At 33.7% G+C, this 16476-nt stretch overlaps 1 protein-coding gene across 1 annotated transcript in view; it reads right to left on the reverse strand.

Annotated features, from left to right (window-relative positions):
* Positions 1-3558: 3558 nt before the first annotated feature.
* LOC145677128 (uncharacterized) overlaps positions 3559-16476 on the reverse strand; it is a gene marked incomplete at its 5' end in the record, with an annotated part of 85087 nt that continues 72169 nt past the window's right edge. Inside the window, 3 exons of the mRNA XM_081747773.1 lie at positions 3559-3741; positions 12198-12308; positions 13533-13673. Coding sequence (XP_081603899.1) covers positions 3692-3741; positions 12198-12308; positions 13533-13673 — 302 coding nt within the window. The remainder of the gene's footprint in view (positions 3742-12197; positions 12309-13532; positions 13674-16476) is intronic.

The following is a 16476-nucleotide window of genomic DNA, read 5'->3' on the forward strand; positions in this document are numbered from 1 at the left end:
CTGGAAACTAGAGCAATGTAACACAATAAGCATAAACGCCTCCCTTGAACACTGATTAAATACTATAGCAATAGAATATAAGCGTTATTTAAATAGTAACTACTGACTGTAGCAAAACCTAAGGAACGTACTGTAATAGACGCACTCTCCAATTTTGATAAACACTGAAGCCTATTGTGTAACACAGTTCGAATACTATTACCAATATAATAAGAAATACGTCTGATATAGCGGTGTTCACGAGTCGACACGAGAAATAGGGTTTCCTTATCTAAATTTTGTAAGTCACATCTCGTCTCTCCTCTCGAAGATTTTTTTTCTCTAGTTTCGATTATTGAAAAAGATATCCTCGTCTCATTTCATTTTGTAAATTCACATACAAAATTTATGACCTGATTTTTTAGATTTTCAAACTATGCTATGAGTAAGTATCGGAAGTCTTACAGAACGCGTTTGTCCGTCCGTTCGTCTGTCGTCAGTTATCACAGCCAAAACAATAGGAGATATCGAGATGCGGTTTTATAATCGATTCAGCACCCCAGAAACAGGTCCTGTCTTCTCCATTAACCTTCTATTCAAACCAGAAGTAATTAAAAATAATCATTTCGGGTTTCAATATTTATCGCCATAGAACAAAAATAGTAATAGACAGCGAGGAACATTTTTCTGCAATCGATTCATGGTTTCAGAAGTATTATATACATATACAGTGAAACCTGTCAACTTGGCCACCTCTCTAAGTTGGCCACCAGCTTATCTTGGTCTAGTTCGTCTTGAACCTGCATTTTCCCATAAGACATTCGTTACTTACTACTCTATAAGTTGGCCACCTGTCTATCTTGGAAGTTGGCCACACTGAAGCAATGTTTACCCTATGATGATAATGTTAAATTTACCTACATATCTTCGCCACGAAAAATACAGTTTTGTTATTTTTCTTAACTCTTTCGAATTCCCATATGAGAGGCAGATGTTCTGTATTTGTGACTGGAGACAAAGAAGCATAGATTCGCATGATTCGTTCTTGGAGGTCAATGGCCAGAACACTACCCTCATAAAAGGGTGGTGAAGGAAGATGTGAATAAGAAAAAGCACGTACAGGAATTCAGGAAATGGTTGTATTTGTTTACACTGTCTGTTTTGGTAAAACCATTAGCTATATCGGCTCCTTTTATCAGTGGAAAGCTTTAGTAATTCCGGAAAATTCTCAAGGTTAAAGCTCAATTGTCATTTATTGGCACCTAACTGCATGTCAAAAGGTAGCGGAGGTTTTCAGATATGAATTCCCTCAAGATTTTCTCAAAACATCTTTTGCTCCGAGGGAAACACTTCTAGCTCATTAACAAGAGGTAGTTAACTACAATATTAGAATGTGTATATCTGTCAAAAAGAATAAAACGAATACGTCTAGAATGAACCACCATTCAGTAACAACTGAAAAGAAGTCATATAAATTCCATATGAATTTCTCAATTTATAACTTAGCTTTTCTTGTTTTCAATCTGAATCACTCAGTGTGCTATAATATCAATTTCAATAAACTGCGTACATACACTTCTATTTCATGGTTGTTTGTTATTGTGTTTTCAATCCAAATAATCCAATGTACCAGACTAATTTTCAGGAAGAGAAAGGTATGCATATATATTAAACATACTATCAAGAGCGCCGATCCTGGGAGGACCGAGGGGGCCCGGACCCCCAAAGCTCATGTGGTCCCTATTTTATTTATGAGTATACAATATTTGGTATAATTTGAGTGCAATTTGTCTTAAAATCTTCATATATATACATTCTGCATCTGAATGCCCCCCCCCCCCCAAGAGAAATCGGCGCTCTTGCATACTATAGTAATTTTTTCTAGTACTGTATATTTTTATAATTACTCTATATACATTATTTATAAGTAGCTGTCGTGCCACTGCTTATTAAAATTTTACAATCAAGTAATACTAGAAATCCTATTCTAAAAATACACAAATCACACTTATTTTCTGTAAGTTGGCCACCTGTCTAACTTGGCCACTTTTCGATGGAACCGATGGTGGCCAACATAGACAGGTTTCACTGTATATATATATAATCACAACCTGCAACACTCTATCGAAACCGGAAGTAGTTCAATGTATAGTACTTCTGGTTTCAATACTGATTATCATAGAGCAAGAACTGGAAAAGATATTGAGAAGCAATTCTTTTGCAATTTATTCAGCGTCCCAAGAATAGATTCTATACCCTGCCTTAATCCTCTATTCAAACTGGAAATGATCCAAATTAACGATTTTTGGTTTCAACATTTCGCCACTGAACAAAAACAGTAAGGAATAGCGAGAAATGTTTTATATATATGGACTCAGGAACAGGTTCCTTCTTTGATATTATTCCTCTATTACATCCAGTAGTTGTAGATGTAGCCGACTACTTCGAAGTTTCAAGTATTGTATTCGGATGGTTTGGAAGTATTGCATAGTTTCAACTGTGAAACAACAGTCACTTGTCTTAATTTCATTTAGAAGTTACCAGAATCCTTAAGCGTAACGAGAGGTTCATGAAGGGAATGATATAACACTCAAACCATATTTATCATTGGAGTATATGGCGTAAGACTTGCGTATCTTTGTAAAAATGATAAATGTTCTACACTGTGTTCGTATAATCATTCTATCAACTTATGATTTTATGTTATGATTCATGTATCAATCAAACAAAGTTTGAGAACTAAGACAGGGATAACCTAGAGTTGCCCACCAGACTCGTGAAATTTATCGTCTCGTCTCGATTCTAGTCTCGAAAATGAGACGAGAATGGCCATTTTCCTAATCTCGTCTTGAATTTAAAAGATATTTCTCATCTCGGGAGCAACAGTATTCTAATACTATATATCCTAACAATAAATTACGCTTAATTAGCCGTGTAGGAAAGACGTAGAATTAAAGCAACACTAGGAAAAACTCTAAGAACTAGTGAAAAAAATATAAAATAAAAAAAGTTCCAGTAACATTTGGCTGAAATATAAATTAGAAATGAACATCTGCGTGAATTCATGTTATTGTGCTTTTGTTATAATTATGAAGGTTTATTTCCTGGTCTGCACAATTCCAATTGCTTCTTTCTTAAAGTCATTATGGATTCATTAAATAATAAAAGAATCATATGTGTTCATTTAAAACCTACTTAGGGAATCTCTAGGACAAACGTAATATGTAAATATGGATAATAATAATTATCATCAATCGCTAACCACTTCTCTATATATTAGCAGTTTTGCAACCGTTTCCTTGTATACAAAATTCTTAGGTATTATGTTGTAATGTAGTTATATATATATATATATATATATATATATATATATATAACCCTCTAGAAATAACACAAAAGGGAAAATGTGGCAACAACAGATCTGTCACCCTAACTGACTTTCCTTCGACCAGCCATAAATAAGCCCCCATACTGAGTTTGGTGACATCCTACACCACCCGCGTATGTCGGCATCGGGCAGCAACTGTATACCAGGATAGCGGACGTACTATACCTCCTGTAATCTGGCACAACTTAGTCTGGTATTTTCCGCACAAGTTAGAGTCGACTGTAATATTCATCTATAATAAGAGAAAATCATGTATAGTAAAACTACAAATACAAACATGTACGATTCTATTAGTTTCATTGTATGAAAATCTATTTCCTTACCCTAGTTTCTTTCATTGTGTTCCTGTCGGTGACGATTTTGCCAGTCTTTAGCTGAAATGATACAAGAGAAAAACGAATGTGAATTGAAAATATTATTTTTATATGGCGTTAATTACAATCAAATACAGAAACCACTTTGTACATTCTTTTTAGTTAAATAATTTGATTAACGTCACAGTACAAATTTGAATAAAGTTCCTAAGAAATATGATTTAAAGGCAAATAATAAATCTCCAAACTAATATAAAGAAACATTTTATAGAAAAAATAAAGTAGATGTGAAAGTATATTAAACTATCTGTCAATGTGAAAACTGTTACAATGGTATGACTAAGAAAGATATAGATAAATACCAATACCAACATATAAGACACTCTAAAATCGTGATTCTGTGGTTTAAGACCTTTCCAAACACCTTGGAATGTCCAACCTTAGTATTAAGGAGTTTAAAATCATTAGAAAATCTTCATCATATATTTGTAAATATTTAAATCTTAAATACCTAAGTTAAATTTGGATGAAGGTAATCTTGACAAGAAATCAGACTGTATAGTATTATCAAAAGTTTTATTCAAAATTTTAGGATTTATCAAGTTTGAATTTACTTTTAATTTACATTACAAATATAAGACAATAGCTAGTCATAGAGTTATACAGTGGTAATATATATATATATATTCTACGAAATGATGGTTTGATAGGGATAAATTACAAATTGTGTTATTATTTAACTATTGTGACATTTTTACACTACGTTGACTAACACGTTATAATTTACATATTATTTAATACTAGTTGTAACCACTTGTAGTTACCGGGTATTAATTCAGAACCTGAATGAAAAGAGAGGAAGAAGAAAGTCTTTCAAGTATTTCTCCACAATCGTTCCACTGCCCGGCATTTATCATCTGTTGTTATATAAGTCCGCGTAACAAATATGTATTGTTGGTTGCATACAGGCAACACGTTCTTAGAAATGGTCAGAAACGTGCATACATTTTCACTCTCTCCGGCAAATTCCCTCCCTCCGAGCCGAGAGTAAGACTTCGTACCCGATTAGATCTAGTGCACAAAATTTGGTGGCTCTATGTGACTCTTTCTATGTAAAAAGCTGATGAGAGACTAGCAGAATACCCATTCTTCGCACGGGAAGAATACTTTCATTTTGGACATAAAGGGCAATGGGGCTGAATTTGATTTAAACAGCATCTGAAGTGTCACTGTTTATCTCGGCGACCTCAAAAGCTATGGATTCGACAATAATGTCGGTCATTTTTGTATACCTCCTCCTCTAAGTTGCACCGTCAAAGTGAAATGATAAAAACCATCCCAGGCTAGAACCTCATCTATGCTGAAAATTTGATCGAGATCGATCGGGTGGTTCAAGAGTTAAATTTCATTTATTTTTATATATTTCTCCCCTTCTCTATTCTATCGTCAAAGCGAAATGATTTTTAAAAAAATCCCAGGACCGAACCTCACATCTATGTTGAAAATTGATTGTGATCGGTCGGGTGGTTCGAGAGTTATTATGTCACAAACATAATCACTTTCATATATATATATATATATATATATATATATATATATATTTCCCCCCTCCCTCTCCCCTTAGTTGATCGTCAAAGTGAAATGATAAAAAATATCTTAGGCCCGAACCTCAACTATGTTGAAAATTTTAGAGAGAGATCGGTCGGGTGGTTCAAGAGTTAAGTTTTATTTATGTTTATATATATCCATTTCCCCTCCCTTAAGTTGCACCGTCAAAGTGAAATAATAATAAAATAAAATAAAATAAATAAAAAAAAAAACATCCCAACCCGAACCTCTGCACGTTGAAAATTTGATGGAGATTGGTTGGTTGGTTTAAGAAGTATGAAATCACAAACATATTCACTTTCAATTTTATGTATTAGCTTAGTATGTAAGTTTAGTGTATCCTACGTTTTTCGTACTTGGAGTGACCAAGGATGAAAGCAGCAATGGCTTTTGAAAATATTTTCGCTACAATAAACATATTGAAACTATAAAATTAGTAATATTTAGTTAGTATGTTCGTACGTATGCGAGAACTGGAAGTACATACCAACGTAAAATTGAGTTCGAGCCATGTTAATTTGTAATGATTAAGTTCCACAAATGACACCCCAAATCGTTATCGAGAACTTTCTGCATTTAATAAAAATAATAATAAACTCCAGCCCTTGAAGGGAGCGAGAGTGGCGTAATTCACACGCCAGTAGGTAGTAGACTCGATAGTATGTAGTCCACTTATCGGCAAGGATCGGTTAATGTAGGTTCTACACTACACTTTACTTATCTTTTCGTTTAAATTATCATAAAACATCTCTTTACAAAAAATTTAGCCAAATATTACAACGGGGTAATTTTGATCTCACGTCAGAATTTCGTAACTGGGTGCCTATGTTAATTTATAATGATTAAGTTCCACAAATGACTCCCCAAATTCGTTATAGAACTTCTATATTCACAATACGATCACATTATTCCAATTATACGATCATTCCACGGTTCTACGAATGTCTATTATTTAATGGATATATGGGAAGCAACGAACAAAAACTGGAGAAGTCGATTGAAAGTGTCCTAATTTTAAATTAAGGGTGTTGAACAAAAATATGTATATTTACAGTGAACGAAGTATGTAGTTGCGTAGTTTTCAATAAAATCGAATTTTTAAGGAGCTAAAAAGTGTCGCTCGTTGCCAAATTCACATAATAATAACTGACTGCTTATATTCTGCTGGGGTATATTGTCTATTTATTAATGTACTGTGTATGTAAAAAGAATAAATAAAAATAAAAATAAAAATAAAATAAAATAAACGGTTACTAGCACATTGCATCTAGTACTGTTTATATTTCTTAACGGTGAGACACATACTACTTATAGCTTGTATAAAATACTTTGTAATAGTAAGGACTTAAATGAAAACAAGGTCGTACTATTTAAGCTATGAACACCATTATTAAGATATTTTAATGAACACCCAAACATATTAAATGAATTAAGACAAACAACACATCAGTGAAACAATATGCTTTCCCTTCTGGTAAACTTTATTGAAATTGTGTTAAGTAGCACAACTGAAACGGCAAAAATCAAAATTATTACGACTATCCTGTACTGATATAGTCTGCGTGTCATTTCAGTTAGCACTTACTAATTCAAATGTATAGCTCGATAAATATCTTTCGAGCTATACCAATTTCTTTCATGATCATACACTTTTATTCATCTCTTGCAGCCCACACGGCATAATAGTGGGACGTAAAACAAACATTTACATATTGTAAGGTGTTTAAAAGATTTTCTGTATTAACATTTATAAATCTGTTTATAATCCTAAAATTTGTAACAAACAACTTTAATTTAAAAACACTGTAAATAGACATCCAATAACGCAGTTTTGCATTGCACGGATCTTTTATTAGAACTAATTAACTGCGTTATACAAGGTATTCCATTATATTATTATTATTATTATTATTATTATTATTATTATTATTATTATTATTATTATTATTATTATTATTAACCTGTTATTGTTACAAATTTAAACCGAAAATTTCTACACTCGGAAGATGTGACGCATTAGTTTATCTTGAACCAATTTCTAGTACCTTCTGAGAAGAACGAAAACTCCACCCTCTTCATTTAGGAAGCATTACCAATTTTAATAAAATAAGGAAACAAACAAAAAGTGCCTAAATAATAAACACTTCTGACCAGAGTATATACACTTGTTTATTAAAAACTAAATTCCAGTGTAACAGTTTCGACAACTTAACGCTGTCTTCATCAGACACTAACTAAAAGAGATATCTTAGAGCGTAGATATTTATACTAAAAGTGAAAGTCCTTGTGTACATGGGAAGGCACCTGGGTTGTACTTCCCCGGACGTCATCTTTCGGGCACCTGCCCTGACTTAATTATCCTCCCACCTGTGTTTAACTTTTCCAGACACACCTGCTGTTTATACTTGACCAATTGCCTTAAAACTTTCTCTTAATCTTCCTCTGATACCTATTAGATATAAATAACAGACTATACTACATACAACTGATAATAAATACAGCAATATATATATATACATAAAAAATAAACTATAAAATATTACAATATATAAAACTCTATATAACTATATACAATATTAAACTATATATGAATATAAATTACATATAAATATGTTCAATCTTGTTTTTTCACTTCAATTTGTTCCAATAATTTATCCCATAGATCATGTATTAACAGTCCACTTGTCCAGTTCATTAAGTTGTCACTTTTCTCTTTCTTTATCCTTCGTGCTTCCTTCCATTTCCTTATCATTGGTCTATTCTCCCTTTCTAGCCCCTTTACAGCTTCCCAATCTATATCATGCCTCGTTTCTTTATCATGTTTATATATGGCATTATTTTCTCTCTTAAGTCTCACATCGTCCCTATGTTGCTTAATTCTCTCCCTAAGTTTTTTTTTCCCTGTCTCCCCTATGTATATCATATCACAATCCTTACACGTCACTTTATACACTACACCTTCATCTTTCTCACATATTTCCTTCGTTCTACTTTTCGCTCTCTTAATCACTTCCAAAATTCTTCTTCCTCCTTTCCTGTACGTCTTCACACCACCTCTTCTAAGTAAGTTCTTTAGTACTTCTGTCTTCTCCCCGATGCTCTCTATCCCGTGCCATTTGTTCTCCTCCTCTTCCTTTCTCTCCTTTCTCCTTCCTTTCCTTCTTTCCTCTTCAGTTCTGTTCTTCCTTAACTTCTGTTTGTTGTACCCGTTCTGCTCTAGTAAGCTGTGGAACTTCTCTATGTCCTCCTTCTTTTTCTCCTCTTCAGTATCTATTTCTTCTATTCTTCTCTCCATATTCCTTAGGAAGTTTCTTTTGGTGCTGTAATCCACATCACTTCTTTCGTGACAGTAAACTCCTGCCGCACATTCTTTCCTATACCATCTTGTTGTAAATCGTCCATCTTTTCTCTCTATAGTCATGTCCAGGAAGTTTATAATGTTGTTGTTCTCCACTTCCATTTCCAGTCTTATCCCTTTTTCTTCATCTTCAACCTTCTTTACGAATTTTTCCAGTTGTCTCTTTGTTCCTCTCCATACTCCCAAACAGTCATCCACGTATCTGCAAAACAATATTAGGTTGTTTCCACTTTCTTCTATCACTTTCTGCTCCCATCTGTTCATCACCAATTCTGACAACACTGGGCTTAATCTTGAATCTATACTCAGTCCTTCCTTGATCTTGACTAGTTTGTTCCCTATCGTACAAAAACTATTGTCCCATATTACTCTCAAGGCTTTCACTATCTTCTCTTTCTTCCAGTCTCTTATTTCTTTCCCTTTCATCTCTTCTTCTATGACTTTCACTATGTAATCCCTCTTTATACTCGGAAACATTGCTTTAACGTCAATACTAAACATAATTGTTTTCTCCTTCTTATTTCCTATACATTCTAACATTCTTTTCACTTCCTCCGTATTCTTTACTCGATGACTCTCTTGACCTATCCGTATCTCTTCTGCTATTTTTCTTAACTCTTCTTCTAATGGTTCTAGACAGTTTCCTCTACAGTCCAACACTGGCCTTAACTTAATCTCTTCCTTGTGAATCTTCGGAAATCCTGTCATCTTTGGAATACTTCCTTCTTCTTTCACCCACTTTTTAAACCCTTTTCTTCTTCCGTTCTCAACCACTTCCTTGAGTACCTCATCCTTAATCTTCTTCTCTCCTATGACTTCATACGTTTCAACACAAAGTTCATCCAATTTTCTTTCATACCATTCTTTCTGCAAAACTACCACTGCACCTCCTTTGTCCGCTTGTTCAATAACCACGTCTTTCCTCTTCCTCAGTCTTTTTAAGCCCTCCCTTTCTTTTTTCCTAAGGTTCCCCTTTCTAACGTAAAGGCAGTCGTAGGGCTAGAAAGGGAGAATAGACCAATGATAAGGAAATGGAAGGAAGCAGTGACAACTTAATGAACTGGACAAGTGGACTGTTAATACATGTCTATATATATATATATATATATATATATATATATATATATATATATATATATATATATATATTTATATTGCTGTATTTATAATCAGTTGTATGTAGTATAGTCTGTTATTTATATCTAATAGGTATCAGAGGAAGATTAAGAGAAAGTTTTAAGGCAATTAGTCAAGTATAAACAACAGGTGTGTCTGGAAAAGATAAACACAGGTGGGAGGATAATTAAGTCAGGGCAGGTGGCTGAAAGATGACGCCCGGGGAAGTACAACCCAGGTGCCTTCCCATGTACACAAGGACTTTCACTTTTAGTATAAATATTTATGCTCCAAGATATCTCTTTCAGTTAGTGTCTGATGAAGACAACGTTAAGTTGTCGAAACTGTTACACTGGAATTTAGTTTTTAATAAACAAGTGTATATACTCTGGTCAAAAGTGTTTATTATTTATTTAGTGAGTTCCAGAGTCGTGATGGATAGAGTTATTACTTTTCCTTTACCATTTCCAAAAACCAAACCAACTTAATACCAAAAGTTTTGAACTACAAAGTATATTGATATTATTATTATTATTATTATTATTATTATTATTATTATTATTATTATTATTATTATTAATAATAATAATAATAATAATAATAATAATAATAATAATAATAATAATAAATGGTGTACAGAAGGTTGATCTATTTATATTTGTCTGATCTTGAGGTCTCGTCTACTTTAGAAAAACCCTCGGTTGCCCTCGATGTGAGCACCATATGTGTTGGCAATGGCCGTGTACCATAACTTCGATTGTGGAGGCTTCGTTGAGGTAAAAAATGAGAATCTTGATCCACCCCTACTGACAGACTTTCCAGGACATGGACAGTGATGACACGACCAGATACAAGTATTCTTTAAATTAAGCCAAACCCGCAACTCATGAGACTGGCATCAAGTAACTTCATTGGTATGTCCTGAAAGGGAATAGCCTGGATGACGGTGTGTTTGGTGCAATCTGTTGCAGATATCTCGGTGTAGAACAGGATGTATGTGATGAGGCCTAATCCATACGCACACGGACTTGACTTATTGCATTTCTATACACACAGGGCAGATCTGTATAAATTGGTGTGAGAATATATTGCTGATACAATACGGAGTCGATTTTGCAGTGTTTAGGCACTTGCCAAATCGTTAACTTGCCTTCACTCCCGTGACAATCAGAAATCCTTTCGAGAAACTTGCTTTCACTGACGGATAAGTCAGGACGGGCTCTTGCGTCTCGAAAGGTGTACGTTACGGCTCGAATTTTGCCTCTGATACATAAATCTAGTGTAGCAACAAACTTACACTTTTCTCCGGATAGATGGCGTTCATAGAGGCGCCTGCAATGGTTTTTTTTCTCCCTCCAATGGTCCGCGACCTTTAAATACCATTCGGAATTTTAATTTGCCACGTAGGTTGCGGTTCACAGTTGACCGTGCCACATGCAATTGTCTTGCCATCACACATTGTGTAGGTGGGGTTCCCTGCTAGTCCACTTGGTGCAACTTTTGAACTACAGTTGGACTCACCACAGTACAAAGTCGCTTTCTATTCCCCTTACTGGGTGAACGAAGTGTTGGAACGTCGTGGTGTTTGTGTCGGTTAATTATGTCCTTCACGGTCGCTGACCCTCATGCACATCTGCACTGTTTCTGAATCTGTCTCATGGAAATGTGGCGTGGAAAAGTGCTAAGACGTATCTTCCCTAAACCGGTTCACCTTGGCAGTCATGATACACACACTAAACAAGCGCAAAGTTAGCGCAATACTAGAGCGTTTTGGCTTTCATTCGGATCGGTCGATTCTGTGAGCAGGGGTGCAGGTTTAAAATTCGACATATAGACTTCTGTATTTCAGGTATTATTTATCGTGAGTTTATTGAATCATTCAATAAGCGATCAAATAACACTTCATATTTCAATTCAAATCTAAATGTTTACATTCATTTTGGTTCTTCCCTTATTTTGAAAATTGTATATTCACAGAAGAGATTTCCTCTTGAACAGAGGTATGCAGGATATTAATTTTGTTAGTCACGTTTTACCGTTCTTAAAACAAAATAAATCCACATTTGACTAATCAACGTAGTCAAACGATTATGACGGTCAGCCAATTATAAAAATGCTGATTCGATCAATCTGAAAATGCAAACCCAAGGTAAAAAGCTTAAATATAATGAAAAATTACTAGTCTTCGCATGCTATCTTTGAAAATGGGAAGAATGTATGTCATGGAAACGTTATGAACTACATGAGGTTCACTCGCATGATTACTAAAGACATTTTTTGCAGGATTACAAAAATATCTTTACATCAATTATTATAATCTTCACAGTTCGAACAGTTCAAACACAAACTAAACGAGCGATTTGTTTCTAAAATTATTCATAAGTTCAAGAAAACACACAAATCTAAAAATAAAGGTTTCGGAATGGTTGCTTACTTTGGCAGTCACGGCTGCAATAATATCGTTTGTTCTCCCAACGCTCATCTTTACACCTTTGACAAACTTTAAATTTAACATCTGTTGGATGGGTGGAACAATAGGCACACTCTGCAAGAACAAAATTATAATAAGAAACAATACAAAATCTCATTCTTATTTTACATGCAACTGTGTCTATTTTTGTTCTGTTTAAATCTTTCACAACTAGACTATAAACGAGATTTCAATTTTTACTGATCATAATGTGGAAAGACTAGATTATTTACATTACTCACAAACAGTTCAAAATATATCTTGGCATTTGTTACGAGTTTTTAATAAATAAATTTCATATACGTCCTTCTGTTTTCTATTTGTGAAACTTAACCGAAGAAAAAGTAACATTAGATGATGTATTTACTTATTGCACACAAAACAGATAATTTCTTAAATTGTTTAATTAGTTATTGTTTTTAATTAAACGAGATATATATATGCTACTCAAAATCTCAACCTCTAAAATATTGATTTATAATATAAGAATATGTAAATATAGTTCACTGTGGACTTATAATGTGCAGTGTATCACTATACGAAAGAAACGTTAAAGTCTGACATAAAAATAAAATAAAATCAACAATGTCTTATCTGCTTAATTACTCACAATAATAATATATTTCACGACTAAGTTAATTACCCGATGATAAGTGACATGGAAGTTCTAAATACATAGACATATACATGTAAAAACATTTAAAATTCATAATTTTCGAAGTTGAACTCTGGTGAAACAGCATTCACGGTATTCAAAGTTACAAAACCAATTTCATAAGCTGATAGAATCGAAAGTTTGCTTTGAAATCAAGACTTAACAACCCAAACAGCATAACTATTGAGAGTTCTATTTTACGAAAAAAACTTAAAAGCTTTTACAAGAATCAACCCGATTCCTCACAACTATTTGCAAAAATAAATAAATAAATAAATAAATAAATAAAAATTTTATGTTCATGGTATATTAAAAGCAACAGTTCACGGAGTGTTTTATTATTATTAGATAGCTTGTACCTTTAGACATACGTTCATAGCTTCCGTTTTCCTTAAAGAAAATAAATAAAACTTATTGCAATTTACAAAAATTGGCTTTCAGTTCTCGAAAAGAATTTTACAAAAATGGTAGATGGTCTACTCAAGTTAATAATTGAATTTACTTGCCTAAGGAAGTAATTCTAGTTGTAATCTCTAGCTAAAATAGATTTTTATTTCACATTGTGAAATAATTATTTATACAAAGAGTTTATGCAAACAAGATGGTTACTAGGTCACCTTAAATACAGTGTCTGTAAAACTTACTCTTCTGCACATTCTGTCCCTGAGCAGTTTCCTTGTTTTCTGCAGTTTCCTTTGGCTGAGTTTCACTTTCTTTTCTAGACGTTGTATTTGATAGGTGTTTAGATGGTGTTATTTTACACTTCATATTAACCACGACGTATTCTGCAAGAAAGAGAAATTCCGTAGTTTTAATTTCATGATGATCCGATTATTAATATGATTTTTATGCTTTATTTTAAAGTAAGTTCTCCTTTTAGTTTCAATAATTTATGCTTTAAAGCTTGGAACGCACACAGAACTCATACTTAAAAAAAAAAAAAAAAAAAAAAGTCATTTAATTGGTTATCCGACATTACGTACAGTGAAATCTTACATTTAATGAAATTCCCCTCCATAGTCGACTTGTATAAGAACAAAAAAATACAAGAAGAAGTCAAAACGTAAAGGGACTTGCAATTTCTCGCACTAGGGTTTGCTAACACTGCTAGTATCCAACGCTGAATTAATGTCGTCCGCAACACGTCCAAGCAAAATATCTCACTTATTCCCGCGTTAGTCGTTCAAGTGTAGCGGACCGTTAAACAAGGCAGCTCCTTTGTCGATCTGCACCAAGGAAGAAATGAGGGCAGTGATTCACTTTTTGTTTGAGGAAGGTGTTAAACCTGCGGATATTATTCGTCGAATGCAAGCGCAATGTGGTAACAGCTGTTTATCACGAAGCAAAATCTACGAATGGATAGAGCGTTTCAAACAGGGAAGAAGTTCTTTATGTGGCGAGGAAAGATCGGGCAGGCCATCGACGCCAACGAGTGAGGACAATTTGAAAGTCGTTGAGGGTATGGTGATGGAAAACAGACGAATCGCAAATACTTTACGTATCAATCATGGTTCAATGTATTCCATCTTACACGACAGATTAAATTTTCGAAAAGTGTGTTCAAGGTGTTCAAGATAGGTCCCAGAATCGCCAGCGCAGCATAAGGCACAAAGGTTGGACATCTCTCGTAAACATCTGGCTCGTTATAGTCGCGAGGGAGATGGATTTTTTTTACAGCAAATCGTTACTGTAGATGAAACTTGGGTACATACAGTCCAGACCTGGCTTCAAGAGATTTTCATATGTTAGGACTATTAAAGGAAGCGTTCAGGGAAATATTTGCAACCGATGCAGAAGTCATTGATGTGGTGCAAAATTGGTTATAGGTGCAACCGAGAAACTTTTTTTTTTCGACGGAAAAAAAAAAACTTGTGAAAGGTTGAAGTGTAGGGAGATTATATAGAAAAATAATGTATGTTTCCACTTTCTATCATTAGGAGAAAGGTACCTTTTCTCAAAAGTCCCTTTACTTTTCGACTTCCGTTTCTCATATAATATTCTTTAAAATACACATTCGAAAACTTTCTGGGCAACCATCTCTTAACTTAGATTAAAGTACTCTGTGTATATATAAACGCACGTCACTAAAAATTTACCAAATTATTATTAATTTTCACCAATTTTCTTTAGATATTTCCCATTTGATTGTTCTGCCCAAAATGTTTTTTGATGCTCATTTGTTTACCGCCTAATCATCGAAATATAACCGTGATTCCATACTATGTTTCTCTTAATTTTTGATAATTTTTAAAAAAAATCTATTTGGGAAATATTTAGAGTTAACCCAAACTTTTTATTAATTTACAAGGAAACTGTGCGTCACTGTTAGGAATATTGTGTACTCGTTAGGAGAATACACACAACGAATTACAATAGGGACAATCAGGCACGTGCGTAAATATTGACCTGTATACACTTCATTGGAGGTTAGAGAAGAAAAAGAAAAAAATATTCCTCAAATTTAAATATTAATAGGTATAAATGTTAATTAGATGCATAAACGATAATAATAATAATAATAATAATAATAATAATAATAATAATAATAATAATAATAATAATAATAATAATAATAATAATAATAATAATAATAATAATAATTGGCAAATTATTTTTATACTTTATCTTTCTAAATTACTACCGTTCAAAGTTCAAATTCTACACTTTTTGGACCTACGAGCATCTATCAAAAAGCAGCATACACAGCGCCAATACTCTCCCAGCTCTGATTTTGTTTTGCCGAAATCTTCAAAATGAATTCCCAAATTTGAATACGATTTTTCGTAACTCACTGAAAATTACATTCTCTTCAAGTCACGAAAACTGTGCATTCAAATTACTGATGAATCTATCACGTTCGTTTATGCTTTATGGCTGCTTTAATTGTAAACAATCTATTAAAACTTATACTACAAATCATAAAAAGCAAGTACTGTATTAAAATAATTCAAATTTATGGGTGCGCAACTGCATTGTTTCGCCACTATTACCAACCTTAAGCCCATTTTTTCAAATTTGAAAAAAAAAAATTAAAAAACAGTGTTAATTTTAAACTTTATTAACCAATCCTCGTATATACAGAAACATTCTTGAAGCCTTCTTCGTCAGTTTGGTATTTTGTACATTTATGTTAATAAGCCTAATTTCAATTCCACAGACAGGGAAAAGACCGATCACGTGATATATGCATTCTTGATGATTGTTTCTTTGAGTCTGATTTTTGAAACCCTTGCTTTTCCACAGACGCATTGTTAAACAATAATTCTGGTTCCGATGCTAGGAGTGAAAATCGGGATTTTCCCGGCTGACCATATACAAGCTACGTTCTGCCAAGAAAAACTCCAGTGCTTTGCACGAACGCTTGGACGCGAGACCCGTTACGGTCGTTGCTCGGAAAAGCACCCACAAAGGCGCGTGGGGTGCCTTGTTTTAAAGTGAACATACGCATTCTTTCGTATATGCTCCCCTGTATGGGTTGAGCGATCGCAAGTTCAGTTGTCATTTGATAATATAAAAGTAAACTTTTGTGGTTTAGTATCAGTAATTGTGCGCTAATCATATACGTTTCAGTGTCGTCTGCATTACCAT

Source organism: Thermobia domestica, unplaced genomic scaffold (assembly GCF_964235325.1).
Source record: "Thermobia domestica unplaced genomic scaffold, izTheDome1.hap1.1 HAP1_SCAFFOLD_638, whole genome shotgun sequence".
NCBI classification, from domain to species: domain Eukaryota; kingdom Metazoa; phylum Arthropoda; class Insecta; order Zygentoma; family Lepismatidae; genus Thermobia; species Thermobia domestica.